We start from the raw sequence: 16,811 nt of genomic DNA, 5'->3' as shown, positions 1-16,811 counted from the left end.
CAGAGCTCTCGGGTAATATATACAAAAACAGAATCACAAGAATAAGCCATGATTTAATGATACCACACTCTTGCTTACTTGTAATCGTTAACTTGGAGTTTGTTGGAAAGTATCTTAAGTCTGTTCTTTTCAGGACATCACTGTGTTTGGTGCACTTAAAAGATTTTTTCATTACTTTTATGTTTTTACTATTCTCTCTCTCTCAGTAGTAGGGTTTGAATTCAGGGCTTCTCACTTGCTAGGTAGGCACTCTACTGCTTCAGCCACACCTCCAGCCCTATTTTTACTATTCTTTTAAGAAATGGATCAGGCTATGTTAAAGAGATTCCTAAAATGACAGTGTTGAAGACAAATGTTAGTCTGTTATTTTAAGTAGCTAGGATAGTAATTAAACCAAGTAGACTAAGAACAAAGTTGATTCTTACATGGGGAGTATTTCTTTACGTACTCTTCTTGGAATCAAATCGTTGTGTGCTTTGCAGCAGTAGGTTGACTGCCATCATTAAATGACTGCATTCACATGGTCACTGTGAGAGACAGATACCCTCATTCAAGTAGTAAGCAGAGAAAAATACAGCATTGCTTTAATCCTAAAATGCCTTTTTTTAAATCAAGTTTAATTGAATCTGCTTGAAATGGGAGCAGAAGTATGCTCTCAATGGAATGAAGAAGATATAGGCTGGGCACCAGTGGTTCACACCTCCAATCCTAGCTACTTGGGAGGCTGAGATTAGAGGGATTGTAGTTCAAGGCCAGCCCGGGCACATAGTTCATGAGATCCCATCTCCAAAATAACCAAAGCAAAGAGGACTGGAAGTGTGGCTCAAGCAGTAGGGAACCTGCTTTGCAAGTGCAAAGCCCTGAGTTCAAACCCCAGCCCCACAAAAAAAAAAAAAAAAAAAAACCCAAAGAAGAATAAGATGCAGGCTTCTTAGGTCACTGGTCCTGCAGGGTTCTGTGATTAGCCTTCCCATAGGCTCTTCCCTGAGCTACAGCTGGACTCCACATCTGTAAATTTGTTTATTTCTGATTGGTTATTTAGATGATTACTTAGTTATTATAGGTAGTTAATATTTGTCCCATTGGTCAAAAACTTAGTGTACTCATTTGGTGGCATATTGTCATATGGACCAGTTTCATCAAGCATTTAGATTTTGCACATGGATATTTGAACTATTCTGGAATTCTAGGCTAGCCTAGCCTAGCCTTTAACTCACAATCCTCCTGCCTCAGCCTCCTGAGTGCTGGGGTTCCAGATGTGTGCTGCCACACCCAGCTCTCTGCTCTTGTTTAAATTTAGATTTCTGGCCATGGTATGCTATTTTTATAGGAAGATAGTAACATTAAAAACGTTACTACTGCTTTCAAGGACTTTAATCAGCAGCTCACTTTAACAAGTATTTTTTGAGCTTTTATTGTGATGAATAAACTACGTCATATGTTATAAGAAGGGACGCTATCTGAGAAGCCTAGGATCGGGTTTCTATACTCAAGACTGTGTCTTTATCAGAGCAGATACTGAATCATTACTTGTTGAATAAATGCGTTAATAAATAATGTCCATAATTTGTAAAGGAATTAAGTAAGAAAGCCATTGAGAAATTGTTCCCTCCTGTATTTCTATAGACTGTTAGAATTCTAGGCATACAGTAGACCCTCAAGACATACTTGTTGAATGTGGCCATGCACTATACATGGTTTTAGGATAATTGGAATCCAGTGGAGGCTCATCACTTCCAGCTGGGCCAGTCAGAGAAGGCTTCATGCAGTAGGGACTTTACCTGACAGAAAAGGTAGGACTAGCTAGAAATAGAGAGTGGTACGCTAGCTCCTAAGAATCTGTTAGAAGCTCACTATAGAGATAAGGCAGTAGTGGGCTGTCAAGGCAGATTTTGGAAAGTCTTAGAAAGCAAACTTGTTTCTTTATTGAGTGGAAAGTGAAAAGGACGTTTCTAAAAGATGACCCTAGAGGTATTTTATCAGATGCATTGAAGAAGGTAGAAATTGTGACACACATATTGACAAGGGTTAGGCATGAAGTATGTTGATGAAGGATAGGAAGTGAAAGATACTAACAATCTTGTTTGGATAATATACACAGGTAAACAAAATTAGGACAATTAGAAGGAAAAATTAGCATTTTGAGGGGAAGATTTTTGTATTTCAGATCTCTTACTGTTTAAAGTAGTAGGGATACTTCCCTATGGGCTGATAGGCATAACAAGGTGGATCATACTAGACCTGAGAGGGTTCTTCGAAATTGAGTTATTATTAGAGTTGAATACAGTCATGTTATTTCACCAGTGAGAAAGCTGACTCAGTTCTAGAACAGACCCAAGAGCACCATTTCTGACCTGGGCACAGAACATGAGTAGGGCAACAGATTTAGAGTCCTTTATAGAATTTAAAGGCCACTTAACTGGTATTCCTTCACTTGCAGTTTGATTTTCTGTTTTAAATTTAAAGAGATATAGTATAATTAGTTGTGGTTAATACATTTGGAGATATCGTCTCCACAGTAGAAGCATCATGTTGTAAGACTGAGATAAAGTCTTTTAAATATTAAGCAATGTGTTCATTCATCTTACTAGTAAAAACAATCTATACTTGACCTGCAAATGCTATTAGTAGGGGATTTTTCTTCTTATGATAGCGTAGTTTGTTTATATTAGGTAGGTTCTGCAGAGTTCTCACAGAGTTGAAGCTTACTCAGTTCTGAGCATATTTTGCACCTAATGTTCTTAGACTTACCATCGCAGGTTTTGGGTACTGTATTGCAACATTCAAGTGGAAAGCAGTTGCTCAAGCTTCCCACTGTTAGCCTCTCTAAAATGAGCCTTAATCCATCCTCTTTTCTGCTTGGGATGTTACTAGGAAGTATAGGGGTGGTTATAAGCAGGATTGGTTCTAAAGGTGTGTTACAGATACATTTAGCTCCAAAGGAGGGCTGCGGCCAGGTCTCACCTTTGACACATCTTCTTTTGCTTTTCAATCCGTGTTTGATGTGAGGCTAGAAAATCACACCCATCATCCACCTCACACCCTTGCTATCCACCTGTTCCAGACCTGAACATGCAAGGGCAACACCAGCTTTGCCTTCCAGGGCCCATTGCTGATCTTGCAACACAGAGCTGATCTTAATGTGTGTGCCCTATGATGACCTTTTTGCCTCCAGCTGTCTTCCTTCCTGGGCCCACAGCTCAATGGAGGGAGATGGCGTACTGAGTGGACTTGAGGGAGGAGACCCTTTTTGCCTTTTACCAGTGAAAGAGGTAAGGTGGAGAGTAGCTGGGCAATATGTAGCATGAGATGGTTAAGAAGTAGATTTTTTTACAGTAAAATGAAAGATGGAATAGTCACGCTTGGGTCATCACTAGCAGGGAAGCAAAGTGACTGTAAAATAGTAATAGCTAGGAATTCACCATCATAATCTTAACTCCTCTTGGAAGAATTTCCTGTTTCTTAAATTGCAATGATAGCACTAAGAAGAATATTGGTCTTATAAGCTATTTTAAACAAGTTATTAGCATTAATAACCACTTTTATCTTCTTGAAAGTCCTGAGAGCTAATTATTGGCGCCCAATCCATAGGCCAAGCATTTTAAAGTTACTGCTCCTCAGTAATGAGATGATGGAAAGTCTTGATTTCCTAATAGTTGTCATCAGAGAGGGAGAAGGGGACCCTTCTCTACTTGGTGCATTCACACTTCTGAGGCTCCAGGTGGGAGGGGCAGATGTACTTCAACAGTGGTGATTAGCATCTGTAAGAGATCCTGAAATGGGAAGCTTCCACATGGATAGCTAGAGCACTTCTAGATTGGGACTAATGAACTGCTTTTCAACTCGAAGGCTTCAGGACTAGACAGGCAAATACCATTTGAAAAGGCAACCCACTATTCTTGGACTTACAGATCTAATGTACCAGATTGAAGGACACTTGCTCTTTTAACTAACTGAACTAGCCGGCCCCTGCATGGCCAGGTTGCTATGGCAATATGAGCTCAGTGACTTCTCTTCTCTGTTGTGGAATATAGGTGAAAAGAACGGAGCGGAGCCCGATGATGCTGAACTAGTAAGGCTCAGCAAGAGGCTGGTGGAGAACGCAGTGCTCAAGGCTGTGCAGCAGTATCTGGAAGAAACCCAAAACAAAAAGCAGCCAGGGGAGGGGAGCTCTGTGAAAGCTGAAGAGGCTGATCGGAATGACAATGACAGTGATAACAACAGGAAATGAGATGGGACCCTGTCCCCACTGCTCCTTGGGAAGCATCCCTGCCTCCTCTGCTAAGTCTGGGGACTGAGCTAAGGTGTGCTGTTTGTCTCTTGCCCAGTCCATGAGATTGCTAACATGTTCGTGATCACCGTGTTTGCATTGCTGGAACACAACAGAAGAGGAAATTAAGTTACGACAGAAGAATGGCCCAAGTGTCACGTGCCTCAGCCACGCACAAGGGAGAGGAGGAATTTGGGTTATGCCTCCAGGACTCAAAGGCCGTGGGAGAGGCCTTGCCACCAATGAAATACCGCCATTTATATTGCTTAAGGCATTTGACTACTTTATCTGAGGTCATACACACACAGCTATCAAGTGCTAAATTTAAAGTCATTACTGTTGAAACGATCATCTGTGCAATTAGTTCACAATGTGTCATGTTTGTCCTTGGCTGGCGTTCTGTCGCTATGCAGTGATCTTTATTTACAGTAAATTATGTCTCATGTAAATGATATATTTTTGCAAAATGCAATCTTTTCTATAAAATGTGAGCAACATTTTAAAGATTTTTTTAACCTTATTTTGATAAGTCAGTGTGCCATATTTAATGTTTTTTCATTGATACTTGTACCTTAACTGTATTATAACTTTTTTCCTTAGGCAAGAAACTTATTGGAATCCAAGACTTAATTAATGAAGCTTTGCACCAAGAAAGACTGAATCTGAAGTCCAAAGTGAAACAGATAAAGGAACTTTTATTAAAGCCTGAAATTCAGGCCAAAATTAGGAGGGAGCTTTTTGAAGGAAAATTTATTAATAACAGTAATCAAACAAATAATGTTGATGTCAACGCAACTTTGACATAAGCTCTATGTTGCTATTATGGTAACATGACTTATGAAATATTCAATAGCTCTTTGGTAAATACCAAAGTGTTTTGATAGTTTCTATACAACTGCCAACCAACATCTGGTAAGGAATTAACAATTTCTTGCCAAAGAAAACTGGTTTTGTCTTTTTTTTTTTTTTTAAGCTAAACTTGTGTTTTAGAATGTTTCTGTAATATTGAGTCATTTTATAGAAATGACTTTTTAGTTAGTTGTTGTGAAATGTTCTTCAGGTCCTTGCAGATAAAAATACATACTGTGAAAAATCGTTTGCAGACAAAACAAAACCAACAACAGTATTTGAAGGGCCACTTGCCTCCTGTTGACATGATTGTTGTTAAATCAAAAGCAGCCTTGTCCAGGTGTGCCACACCTAATACTGCTTTTAACAAGAATTTGAATGTTTATTGAACATTAGTATTTGAACATTTATAAATGTAATAATTGCAATCACTGGTTAAGAATGTTTTATAATATTCACATGTATTATTTTTCACTGATCAAAATGTAGTTTGCTTTCTTATTTCTTAATGAATAAATGTTTAGGATTTTTTTTTTTCTACTTTTCTGAAGATCATCCCCAGTTTTGACCGTTTCCCTTGTGATTTGAATTTGTTTGCACTGGTTCATTTTTAAAGCACATTCTTGAAAAATTTCTCCCCATGCAATGATAATTGATAGCAGCTTTTTCTATAGTCTTTGCAAGATTACTGCTACCAAGAGATCATGATGAAGGGGAAAATGATGAGAGATCAAACACATAATCATTTCACATGTAAGATCCAGTTGGCTCATGGATTTTAACTATTTTTTCACTGGGTAAATTATACATTTATTTATAAATGAGTTTATGCATTTTCATGCCTCTTAATAAACATATGGTTTTCCTTTGTTGCCTTTCCTCTTCTTTTCTCCCTTCTGGAAGTGGTGGATCCATGTTCTGAAGTCATGGATAGGATCTCTGAGAGTTTCAGTTTCTTCAGCATTGTGGTCCTATCTTCATGCTAAGAGAGCACAATTGTCAAAGCACTGTCAATGTTCGACTTTTAAGCCATTTTAAATCAGTCAGTGTCACAAAAAGTCAACTGAACATTAAATGCAAAAACAAGTGAATAGTGTCTTATAAATAGCTAGTCATGTGTCACTGAAGTAAAATCAGTAGAGGTGAAAGGAGTCAGTTGATCCATCCAGGTGCAGAGAACTATGAACCCCAACTCCGTGGCAGTGGCCTTGACTGGTTTCCTTGAGTGGCTCTGATGGTAGGAAGCAAAATGTTTTGGGCCTTGCCTTGTTTTTCTGGTGAGGAAATAGACTCAAGAGATTGAATTCTTTATCCAAGGTCACACTGCTGTTAGGGATCTAGACCTGAACTAGAATGCAGCCTGAACTAGAATGCAGTCCTGGGTCTCAGTGCTGCTTTCACCATTCCGTAATCTAGATGAACGGTATCTCAGGAGGTTAGCACTTTTAGTATTAATCTATAAATATCCTCAAGGAGCTATTCATAATCCATCTGAATAGCTTAAAAGTCAAAAGTAGTATTCTTTTTGCAATCTGGGTTCCATGTCTTTCTGTTCCTTTAGTTGAGAGTCATGGTTTGCGTTGTTAAATACCTACAAAGGCCCAGATTGTGCCTTTGTGATTTGGACACGTGTTTAAATTTCTTCCCTTAAGTGATCCTGTTAGGAGGTGATTAGTATTTTTATACATCAGGACACTGGGAACTCTATATGGTTAAGTGGCTCAAGGTCATAAATTTAACAAAGGTGGGGCTGAATTTAAACTCAAACTTGCTCTACTTCAAAGCTGACACTGTCCACAATATAGCATTTCCTCTCTCCACCAAGTACAATGTATTCACAAGGATGTGTACAAAGAGAAAGTTGGTTTTTAAAAATATACTAAAGCAGCTCCCTTCAGCTCTGAATTTCTATGAACATGAATGAGTGATCAGCTGATACTATAGAACTAGAAAACAGAACACCAGATGTTTAATTTTGAAGAGTAAGGATTCTAATCCATAGCAACAAAATCTCCATGTGAGCAGGCTTACAAAAACAAGAGAAGGTATAGAACAACTTTTCTTCATTTTCCATTTTTAAAAGCCTAATAAGGCACTAATTCACAAAAATTTAAGTTTGAGATCTGAAATGTTCAAAATGACTTTATAGCCATTAATCAGAATCACGGGATAATTGCTCATTGGAACACAGCCAGAGTGTGTTGTCCTAAGTTGGTAACTGTATGTGGTAGAGCCTTGTCTTCTGACAGGCAGGGTGAATGGCTGAATGGCTGAATGGTGGTGACAGGGCAGTGGCTTGGGTGAGAAGCTGGGCAGTAGCTTCTAGATTGGATGCACCTCTGACGTGATGTTGAGCAAACCAGTTGATATTTCTGAGCCCCACTTCTCATTCTGTACTTTGGAAGAGATTGCCAGGTGATTTCCAGAGCACAGCTGCTTGTGACTATGCCAGGATCCCCCTCACACCACTGCCACTGTCCCAGCTACTTCTGTATGAGCCCTCCTTGACTGGAGCACGCCATTCCATCTGTCAGCAATAGAGGCTCAGAATTCCAGAACATTGTGTAGCGCATGAAAAGTTTATTCCGCAATGCAACCAAAGACAATAAACCTGTGTCTCCAAACACAAATAAATTGATGAATGGATAACCCATGGTCATCCATTATTTTCAACACTTTCAAAATGTCACCCATAATAATTTTATCTTTTTTTTTCCTGGCCTTCAAATTTTTTATTAGCATAAATTAATTGTATGGAGGGGTTTCATTATGATATTTCTGTGCATGTATATAACAACTTTGATCAAATTCACCCCCTCTGTTACTCTTTCTTATCCTCCACTTCCCCCTGCCTTTTGAGCAGGTTTCATTGTAGTATTTTCATACATATACATATATATATTACACTTTGGTCATACTGACCCCCCACCTCCCCTTCCTTCCTGTGGTTTTTCCCCAAACAGTTCTCCAGTCAGTTTATCTTTAAACAACTTGTGGTTGCATTCTTGAATTCCACCTTTGCCAGATAGGTAGAATTTATCTAAAAATAAATAAACCCAGTGTACTTTATAAAAAATAGTTTCTAAGTCCCTACACAATTTGATAGTAACACACATGCTAACAAGATAAGCCCCTAGATCATTTCATTCTCAGTAAAAATGAATATTAGAGCGATTGACTCACTCAGAGTCTGTGAATTTAAAACTGTGATAAAAGTTATAGCCCTGCTTTCCCCTATCACTGTATTGGGGATAATACGGCTCTCTGTAAGGTAATTTAACAGCTACTCAAGGCAAGCACTATTATCACCTGCAATGTAATATGCTCAGAACCACCTATTTGTATTCATTTAAATGCAATCGATTGATTCAGGTGGTTTGGGATGATTTTAAAATGGAAACAACAATGTCTTTTTCTCTGAAGTCTTAGGAAATTGTTGTAGTGTTAAAGATAGGAACAACCCACTGAGTGGGAGAAAATATTTGCCAGCTACACATCAGACAAAGGACTGATAACCAGAATATATAGGGAACTTAAAAAACTAAATTCTCCCAAAACTAATGAACCAATAAAGAAATGGGCATGTGAACTAAACAGAACTTTCTCAAAAGAAGAAATTCAAATGGCCAAAAAACACATGAAAAAATGCTCACCATCTCTAGCAATAAAGGAAATGCAAATTAAAACCACACTAAGATTCCACCTACCCCTGTTAGAATAGCCATCATTAGCAACACCACCAACAACAGGTGTTGGCGAGGATGCGGGGAAAAAGGAACCCTCTTACACTGTTGGTGGGAATGTAGACTAGTACAACCACTCTGGAAAAAAATTTGGAGGCTACTTAAAAAGCTGGACATCGATCTACCATTTGATCCAGCAATACCACTCTTGGGGATATACCCAAAAGACTGTGACACAGGTTACTCCAGAGGCACCTGCATACCCATGTTTATTGTGGCACTACTCACAATAGCCAAGTTATGGAAACAACCAAGATGCCCCACCACCGACGAATGGATTAAGAAAATGTGGTATCTATACACAATGGAATTTTATGCAGCCATGAAGAAGAATGAAATGTTATCATTCGCTGGTAAATGGATGGAATTGGAGAACATCATTCTGAGTGAGGTTAGCCTGGCCCAAAAGACCAAAAACCGTATGTTCTCCCTCATATGTGGACATTAGATCAAGGGCAAACACAGCAATGGGATTGGACTTTGAGCACATGATAAAAGCGAGAGCACACAAGGGAGGGGTGAGGATAGGTAAGACACCTAAAAAATTAGCTAGCGTTTGTTGCCCTTAACGCAGAGAAACTAAAGCAGATACCTTAAAAGCAACTGAGGCCAATAGGAAAAGGGGACCAGGAACTAGAGAAAAGGTTAGATCAAAAAGAATTAACCTAGAAGGTAACACCCACGCACAGGAAATCAATGTGAGTCAATGCCCTGTATAGCTATCCTTATCTCAACCAGCAAAAACCCTTGTTCCTTCCTATTATTGCTTATACTCTCTCTACAACAAAATTAGAAATAAGGGCAAAATAGTTTCTGCTGGGTATTGAGGGGGGGAGAGGGAGGGGGTGAAGTGGGTGGTAAGGGAGGGGGTGGGGGCAGGGGGGAGAAATGACCCAAGCCTTGTATGAATTCCTTATTTCCAGTAAACCTCTGTTGCTTTCCCTCTAATGAGTCAAATTATTTCTGAAAAGCTACTATTCTGTGACACTGCTCTACATCTTAGATGTGACATTCTTTGACTCATCTTAGAAAGCTGACAGTCCTGTTTGAGTCCTGACCACTTAAGCAGCTTTCTGATATGGTTTAGTAACCATATTGCAAATTGGTACAGCACTCCAAGATACTCCCATAGTTCCTGCCTGCCCCAAACCACCTGAGCACAGTGTCTCCAGGATGTCTTTGAACCATAGAACTATATAATTTCTTTGTTAATGTTTTCCCAGCCACATATATTTTATCTTATCCATAATTTCAAAAAATGTTCTTGAATATACTCTTGTGAGATACATAAAGTTGTAGGAGGTGAGAGGATAAAGATACAAGAATCATGCTGGGTACAGTGGCTCATGCTGTAATCCCAGCTACTTGGGAGGCAGAGATAGGAAAATTGTAGTTCTAAGCCAGTCTGGGCAAAAAAGTTAGTGAGTCTCTATCTCAAAGAACAAGCTTGGTATAGTGGTTCACCCCTGTACACAGGAGTGTACAGCTACACAGGAGGCATAGGTAGGAGGATCACAGACTGAAGCTTGCTCCAGGCAAAACTCAGACACTATCTGAAAAATAACTAAAGTAAAAAAGAGCTGGGGCTGGGCTTAAGTGGTAGAAGGCCTGCTTAGCAACTGTGAAGCCCTGAGTCCAAACCCCAGTACTGCCAAAAAATCAAATAATTACAATGCTGAGGAAAGAGATAAAAATGATACATGAGTACCAATCCGAGGGATATCTGGTATGATAATTGAGGTACAAAAAATAGCATGAATATGCAACAGAGGGGAGAGTCTAAGTACATCTTTTTAAAATTCTGGAAGACAAATTTAGAAGCTGTTTTTGCAAGGGAAGTATCTTTAGGGAGATGCAAGGGAGGGCTTATTTTTGGTACTGGGCTTTGAATTCAGGGCCTTGTGCTTGCTAGGCAGGTGCTCTACCCCTTGAGCCATGCCTCCAGTACTTTTTGCTTTTGTTATTTTTGAACAGGGTCTTGTGATTATACCCACGCCAGCCTTGACCTTGTTCTTCCTATTTGTTTCCCAAATGGCTGGGATGACAGGAGTGCTCTGCCACACCCAGCTTGTATTGCCTGAGATGGAGTCTTGGGAACTTGCCCAGGTTGGCCTCAAACCGTCATCTTCCCAATCTGCACCTCTGAGTAGCTGGTGTTACAGGTGTGAGCCACTATGCCCGGCTACACTAGGACTTTTAATGGTTTGGTGGATATTTGTCACACTTAGTGAGTATTCAGCACCTTTTGAACACCTTTCCTATGTTTATTCAGTTTCTCATCTTGTAAGCCCTGCTTCCCCAGGCCCCAAAGTAGAGACCTAGGATGCATTGTCAGCCTCCCATGTCATTTAGTGGATCTAGGCTCCACTAAAACAGAGGGAAACTCCACATGGAGTCAATCCATTCTAGTGAGGGTGGTGGAGGGAGAGCCAGATCGAAGAAACAGTGCTGGCAAAGTCCTATCTGAGGTACTCATAGCCTGGGTGCGGAGTATAAACTGGCAGAAGGTAGTGGCAAAAAGGACCTTCCAGAGCAGCTTGTACTCATTGTTCCTGCTGCTTGGCCACCCAGCCTGATTCTCTAGACTTTCTGGGGATTCCATGAGTTACTGAATATCTTTTAATGAGCTCCTTTTCTACCTAAAACTAGCTAAGGCTGCTTCTGGTGTTTGCAGCTAAAAATCCTGGCTAATCCAGGTTATGCTAAATCAGTATTTCAACATAGGATTCCACTGGTATTTTGGATTGGAAGTGTGAGATGTTCTGTGCATTTTAGGAATTTACTATTCCTGACCCTCAGGTAATAAATGCCAGTATTATATTCAAGTTATTGTGACAACTAAACATGTCCCATGCATTTCCTAAGCCCCTTCAATAAAGGTTACCAAGCCCCAATAGAGAACACATTTTTTTTTGTTCATTTATTTACATGTGCATACATTATTTGGGTCATTTCTCCACCCTGTCCCCCTCCCCCACGAGAACACATTTTTAAATAGTGCTTTTCCAGCAGCCGAAGAGTGAATGCTTCTTCTCCTCCCCACTTTATCAAGAAGTAACTTAGGTTTAAGGAGTCTCACCGGAGCTCTAGGCACACATTACCAGGCTCCTGGATAGAAACAGAAAAAGAAAAACTGCTGCACATTTTATGTGACAAAGTTCAAAGCACTTAGCTGCTGAACTTGAAGAATGACTTAAAGGATCAATTATGGTGGTAGTGATAAGTCATCATTGCATGAAGTTTCTTGGTTTATATGATTTTTTTTGGGGGGGACGACTTAGAGATTGAAAAAAGATGGTAATTTCCAAATTCTAAAATAGGATGACATGACTAACATATTATTATTACTAGGTAATATAATAACAAGACTAGTTCAATTTCATAGAAATATTAGTTAAAAATCGTTAACATTTTATGCCTAAGGAAAAATTCTAATAGTAGATGGAGAATAGTTTAACATAAGAAATTAGAGCTATCTTAGAAATATGTATTTTGATGTAACAAAAATATTAATTTTCCCTGAGAGGCATGATAGAAAGAATTTGGACAAGAAATGGCAAAGAACTATTCCTACAAGACTGTACTAAAACCTGAAGCGTGGGTCTCTGAGTTGAAGGACACGTGGAAATCCAGAGAAAAACTCAAGGGAGCATTCAAATCCAAAGAATAAACGACAAAAATAAATGAGTATGTCACATTAAACACAGATTGTAAGGGATTTGGACTTCATTTTTAAAAAGAAATCAGCAGTTTTTAGTGCATTCAGAATGTCTTTCATACCTATGCTTTAAGCAATCTATATCTTTTTTTTTTTTAGCAAAATGAAGGATTTTCAAAAGTCAATGAATAACCCAGACCTATGTAGAAGGAATCAGTATGAATAAGGATGTTTAGGTGTGTGAAAGGGTGGATTGTTCCCAATTCTTCTGCCTCCCAGTATTCTTTCCTGTGTGCCTTCCATGAGACCGCCTTTTGCACGTGACTATAGTTCATCCCACCGAGGCAGAATGCACTCCTCTGTTCTTTTGATGTTGGTTTGACCATGTGACTTGCTTTGACGAATGGGATGGTAGTGGATGTGAAGCAAGCAAAGACTTAAATATGAAGACACATGGAGGAGATTGAACCAAATCAGCAGCCTGGAGCTAAGCTTTGCCATGTGAGGTCATGACTAGTGGACCTGTCCCTAAAGACACACAGATGAGACATAAATGGTGGATGGTTGTTATGCAGCATCATTCTGGCAAAAGCTGACTAGTGCTGGACCTGCATCCAACCAAAACACAAAAGCAAACAAGGCTATAGAATTCAGGGTGGGTGTACCATTTTTTGACCACACAAATTTAGTGTTACATAATTTAGTTGAATATTTTTATTTTAAATAAATATGTTTATATATGCATACAAAATGTTAACCATTGATGATTACTGAATTGTGGGATTAAAAGTGAGTTTACTTCCTAATTTATGCATTTTGAGATTTTCAAAATGTCATATAAAGCATTTATTATTATAAACCAGATCATAAGTTCTATTTTAAAACCATGAATATATATTCAGATATTGAATATTTCCTTTGCACTTCAGCCATAATTACATATTGCATGCAAGATTGCATTACTCAGAATTAGGGTCTCCTTGCTTATTCACTCACGCATGCATTGAACATTTCCTGTGGGTTGGATGTTGAGCGGATGCTTGGCCTGCAAAATAGCCATGTGTTGGGATGATGTATAACATGTTGACACATGTGTGTTTATTCCTTTCTCTGCAATCTCTTTGTTTCCTTCATCACTCATATTCTTTTGAATAAGACCTCATCTTCAGTAGGAGGCTACAACTGAAATATACAGAGAAATGAAGGAGGCTGATTTTCATATGCTTAGCTTTTGAGCTCCCGTTGGCCCAGTCGTTGCCATACACCCCTGGTTGGCAATGCGGTTGGATGTAGGTCTGCTGTTACGTCCACTGAGGCTTCAGCAAGCTAGACAGAATGCCAACGTGTGCACGAGACACGTCCTTCCCCAAAGCCATTCGAACAAAGGGAGTGATGCCCCAGCCACAAGAAGGGTAAAAAAAAGAATTTTGTGAGGAGCAGGTTCTGCTTCATAAAGTAGCTTCTCCACTGTGGGAAGTGTCTTCTGAGAACTGAAAAACCTCTTAAAGAAATTCATCCAAACCCTTGTACCATGAAACCTGGTCCAATATTGCCAGGGTTTCTAGTAGCCTAAGGCTGTGTCCTTGGGAAGACCTGGCCACACTTTGAGTTCCTGTCTGGTAAAGGCCAAGGCTTGCCAAAGGAATTTACCATTTGTTCTGGCCAAGAACTGACCATGGGCCACTGACCTCCTTTTCCTCCTGCATTCACTAAAAGAAACTTATAATTCTAAGTCTTTGCTGGGGCTCTTTGAAGAAGTGTGTGTTGTACAACTCAGAATGTAGTCATCAGGAAGAATAAAGCTTCTGTCTCCTATTCACTTTGGGAGAGTAGAGGATGCCCAATTTCTATAGTGGACAGAGATAATCCACTCCTATTTCCTTTGGAAGACCCTCTTGACCTTTTGGTCACTTTTTTCCCCCTTCTCTGCTTGCTCCAGCTCCTGCTTGCTCCCCTTCCATACTCCCTCATTTTCCCTTTAAAATGAATTCCCATCCACCCCTCACATCCCAAAAGATCCCAGTCCTTTTCCCTGTGGCACTACTTAACTAGACAAAAACTGTGGAGGGGGGAAAAGAATTATCATTTCTTCCTAATCACTAGGTTCAGGACTGAGGAGCACACAAATTCATTTATAACTTTTATGTGACACAGTGATACTGAGCAAGGACTCACTGCCCATCATGTATAGAAGCCTATATCATTACTGGTTTTTGCAAAGAAAACAAAAGAAAGAAAGAAAGAAAGAACTATAATGGGTAGGAAGCAGGAAACAAGCTCAAATCTGTCTTTCTGATTGTCCAGTGAAGAAGATTTTTAAGGGCTTTGGGGGCTGACGAGTCTGATGTTCTGGGCCTTGATTGGTCAGAGCTGTGTCTTTTGAAGCTTTCACTATTTTAGTGCTAAGTTGTAATTTCATGGTCAACACCCCTCACTCTTGATTTTTGTCCATGTAGCTCCCTGAATCTAAGGTTCTGTTGGTCTAAGACTTTTAGTTCCATTGAGCTCAAAGTCATCCTTGGGTCAACCTTTTCAGAAAAACTCCTGGGAAATGTTCTGTGAACATTAGAAATGTTCTGTTAACAATTAGAAATGCGGGAATTATTATTTTTTTTTCATTTTTCTTTTATTATTCATATGTGCATACAAGGCTTGGTTCATTTCTCCCCCCTGCCCCCACCCCCTCCCTTACCACCCATTCCGCCCCCTCCCTCTCCCCCCCCAATACCCAGCAGAAACTATTTTGCCCTTATTTCTAATTTTGTTGTAGAGAGAGTATAAGCAATAATAGGAAGGAACAAGGGTTTTTGCTGGTTGAGATAAGGATAGCTATACAGGGCATTGACTCACATTGATTTCCTGTGCGTGTGTGTTACCTTCTAGGTTAATTCTTTTTGATCTAACCTTTTCTCTAGTACCTGTTCCCCTTTTCCTATTGGCCTCAGTTGCTTTAAGGTATCTGCTTTAGTTTCTCTGGAAATGCGGGAATTATTTAAACATGCCTAGTCATAAGGGAAAGAGCTAAGCTCCATTCTGATTTGGGTCTTTTAGAAGGAGTGGGATACGGGAGCTCAGTAGAGTCAGAGAAGTAAAAATACAGAGTTGGTTACTATAAATGAGATTAGAGCAGCTGTGTTTGCTGGCTGGCAATTATCAGAGTTAGGATTCTATCCTCCCACAGAATCATGGAGACTTTTGATGATTGTAGTTCTTGGAATGGCTCTCAGGTCCTTGACGGATGCCCCATGGTTGCAAAAGATACATATCTTCAACTGTAAACCCTTTTAGTAAATGCTTAGCAGAAGATACTACCTACGGAGACAGGGCTCAGTCTCAACAGGAGCCTTCAGAAATGAAGACCCAAAGAAAAGGAGAACTTGCATGTTTTCATGCTAAGTTTAAAGAAGTGGATAGTTTGGGAGAAGAATGATTGGGCAAAGGAGAATACTTTCTTATGGTACAAAACTGGGGACTTAGCAAGGCCTATTTGTTCAGTCTTCAGTGATTAGGGTGTTCTTCTCCTCTGTCTGTAGGAAGTCATCTATCAGATGAGGACTGTGTGATCTACTTGGGAGAGAGGTCATAGTATTCTTTTATGGCCTGCTTCAGGGGAAAGGAGTGGCAGAGGACCAGAGTTCTTGCTTCTGTGGTTTTCTCAAATGCCAAGGTGTCATAGTTTGAAGCAGTGTGTGCTGAACCGCATCAGCTGTTTTTTCTGCTTTAACTAATGCTCAGCTTTGTTTAACACTGCCCACTCACCTCAAGCTTGGGAGGACCATCTAGGGAGTCTGGGGCTTCACCTCCAATGGTTGGGACTCAGGACTGATGCCTATGGTCTTGAGGTAGACCATGGTGGTGGCCACACTCCCATCTGGGAGATGTAGAGGGAGAAAACTCACAGACTCACTTCTAGGTGGTGCTGCTGTGTGGGAACAGTAGCCTCAGGTTCACAACTGTCCCCCATGAGAGGGAAACTAGGCAGTGGGTGGCCAAGGACTGAGAAAGCCTCAGCCAAAAGAGATGGGAGAGCTGAGGAGGCATTTGGGGACCACTTGGAGCAGAGCTACCTTCTCCAGAGTCAAGGGAGGCTCATAGAGACTGTGGGGGAGCCCACAACTAGGACACTTCAGTCACTGTGTTTCTCTCTGCAGAATGCCAGCTGGAAGCAAAGGTCAGTTCTTGAAAGCCTGAAGTGACCCAGGGGTCAAGGGAGTCTCTTGTGTCTGTCTCCTCCCTGCCTAAGCATCTACTCACAGGGGCCAGGGAGTCATGGAGGAGAAGGGGGTGGAGC

General features: G+C 40.2%; 1 protein-coding gene across 11 annotated transcripts in view; it reads left to right on the top strand.

The window, feature by feature from the left end:
- Akap7 (A-kinase anchoring protein 7) overlaps window positions 1–16,811 on the top strand; it is a 258,173-nt gene that overhangs the window by 136,793 nt on the left and 104,569 nt on the right. For 6 of the 11 annotated variants that reach the window (XM_074074579.1, XM_020186871.2, XM_074074608.1 and 3 more), the window contains exon 8: window positions 4,871–5,991. The exons of 1 other annotated variant lie outside the window; for it this stretch is intronic. In XM_074074579.1, coding sequence (XP_073930680.1) covers window positions 4,871–5,076 — 206 coding nt within the window. In that variant the 3' untranslated portion in view covers window positions 5,077–5,991. Of the gene's footprint in view, window positions 1–4,034; window positions 5,992–16,811 lie in introns of those variants that run through there. 4 more of the 11 variants (XM_074074582.1, XM_074074571.1, XM_074074626.1 and 1 more) reach the window with 1 other exon arrangement.

This window comes from Castor canadensis, chromosome 1 (assembly GCF_047511655.1).
Source record: "Castor canadensis chromosome 1, mCasCan1.hap1v2, whole genome shotgun sequence".
NCBI lineage: Eukaryota > Metazoa > Chordata > Mammalia > Rodentia > Castoridae > Castor > Castor canadensis.
Note: the sequence above shows the minus strand (reverse complement) of the source record. Positions and strands in the feature narration are given on the sequence as shown.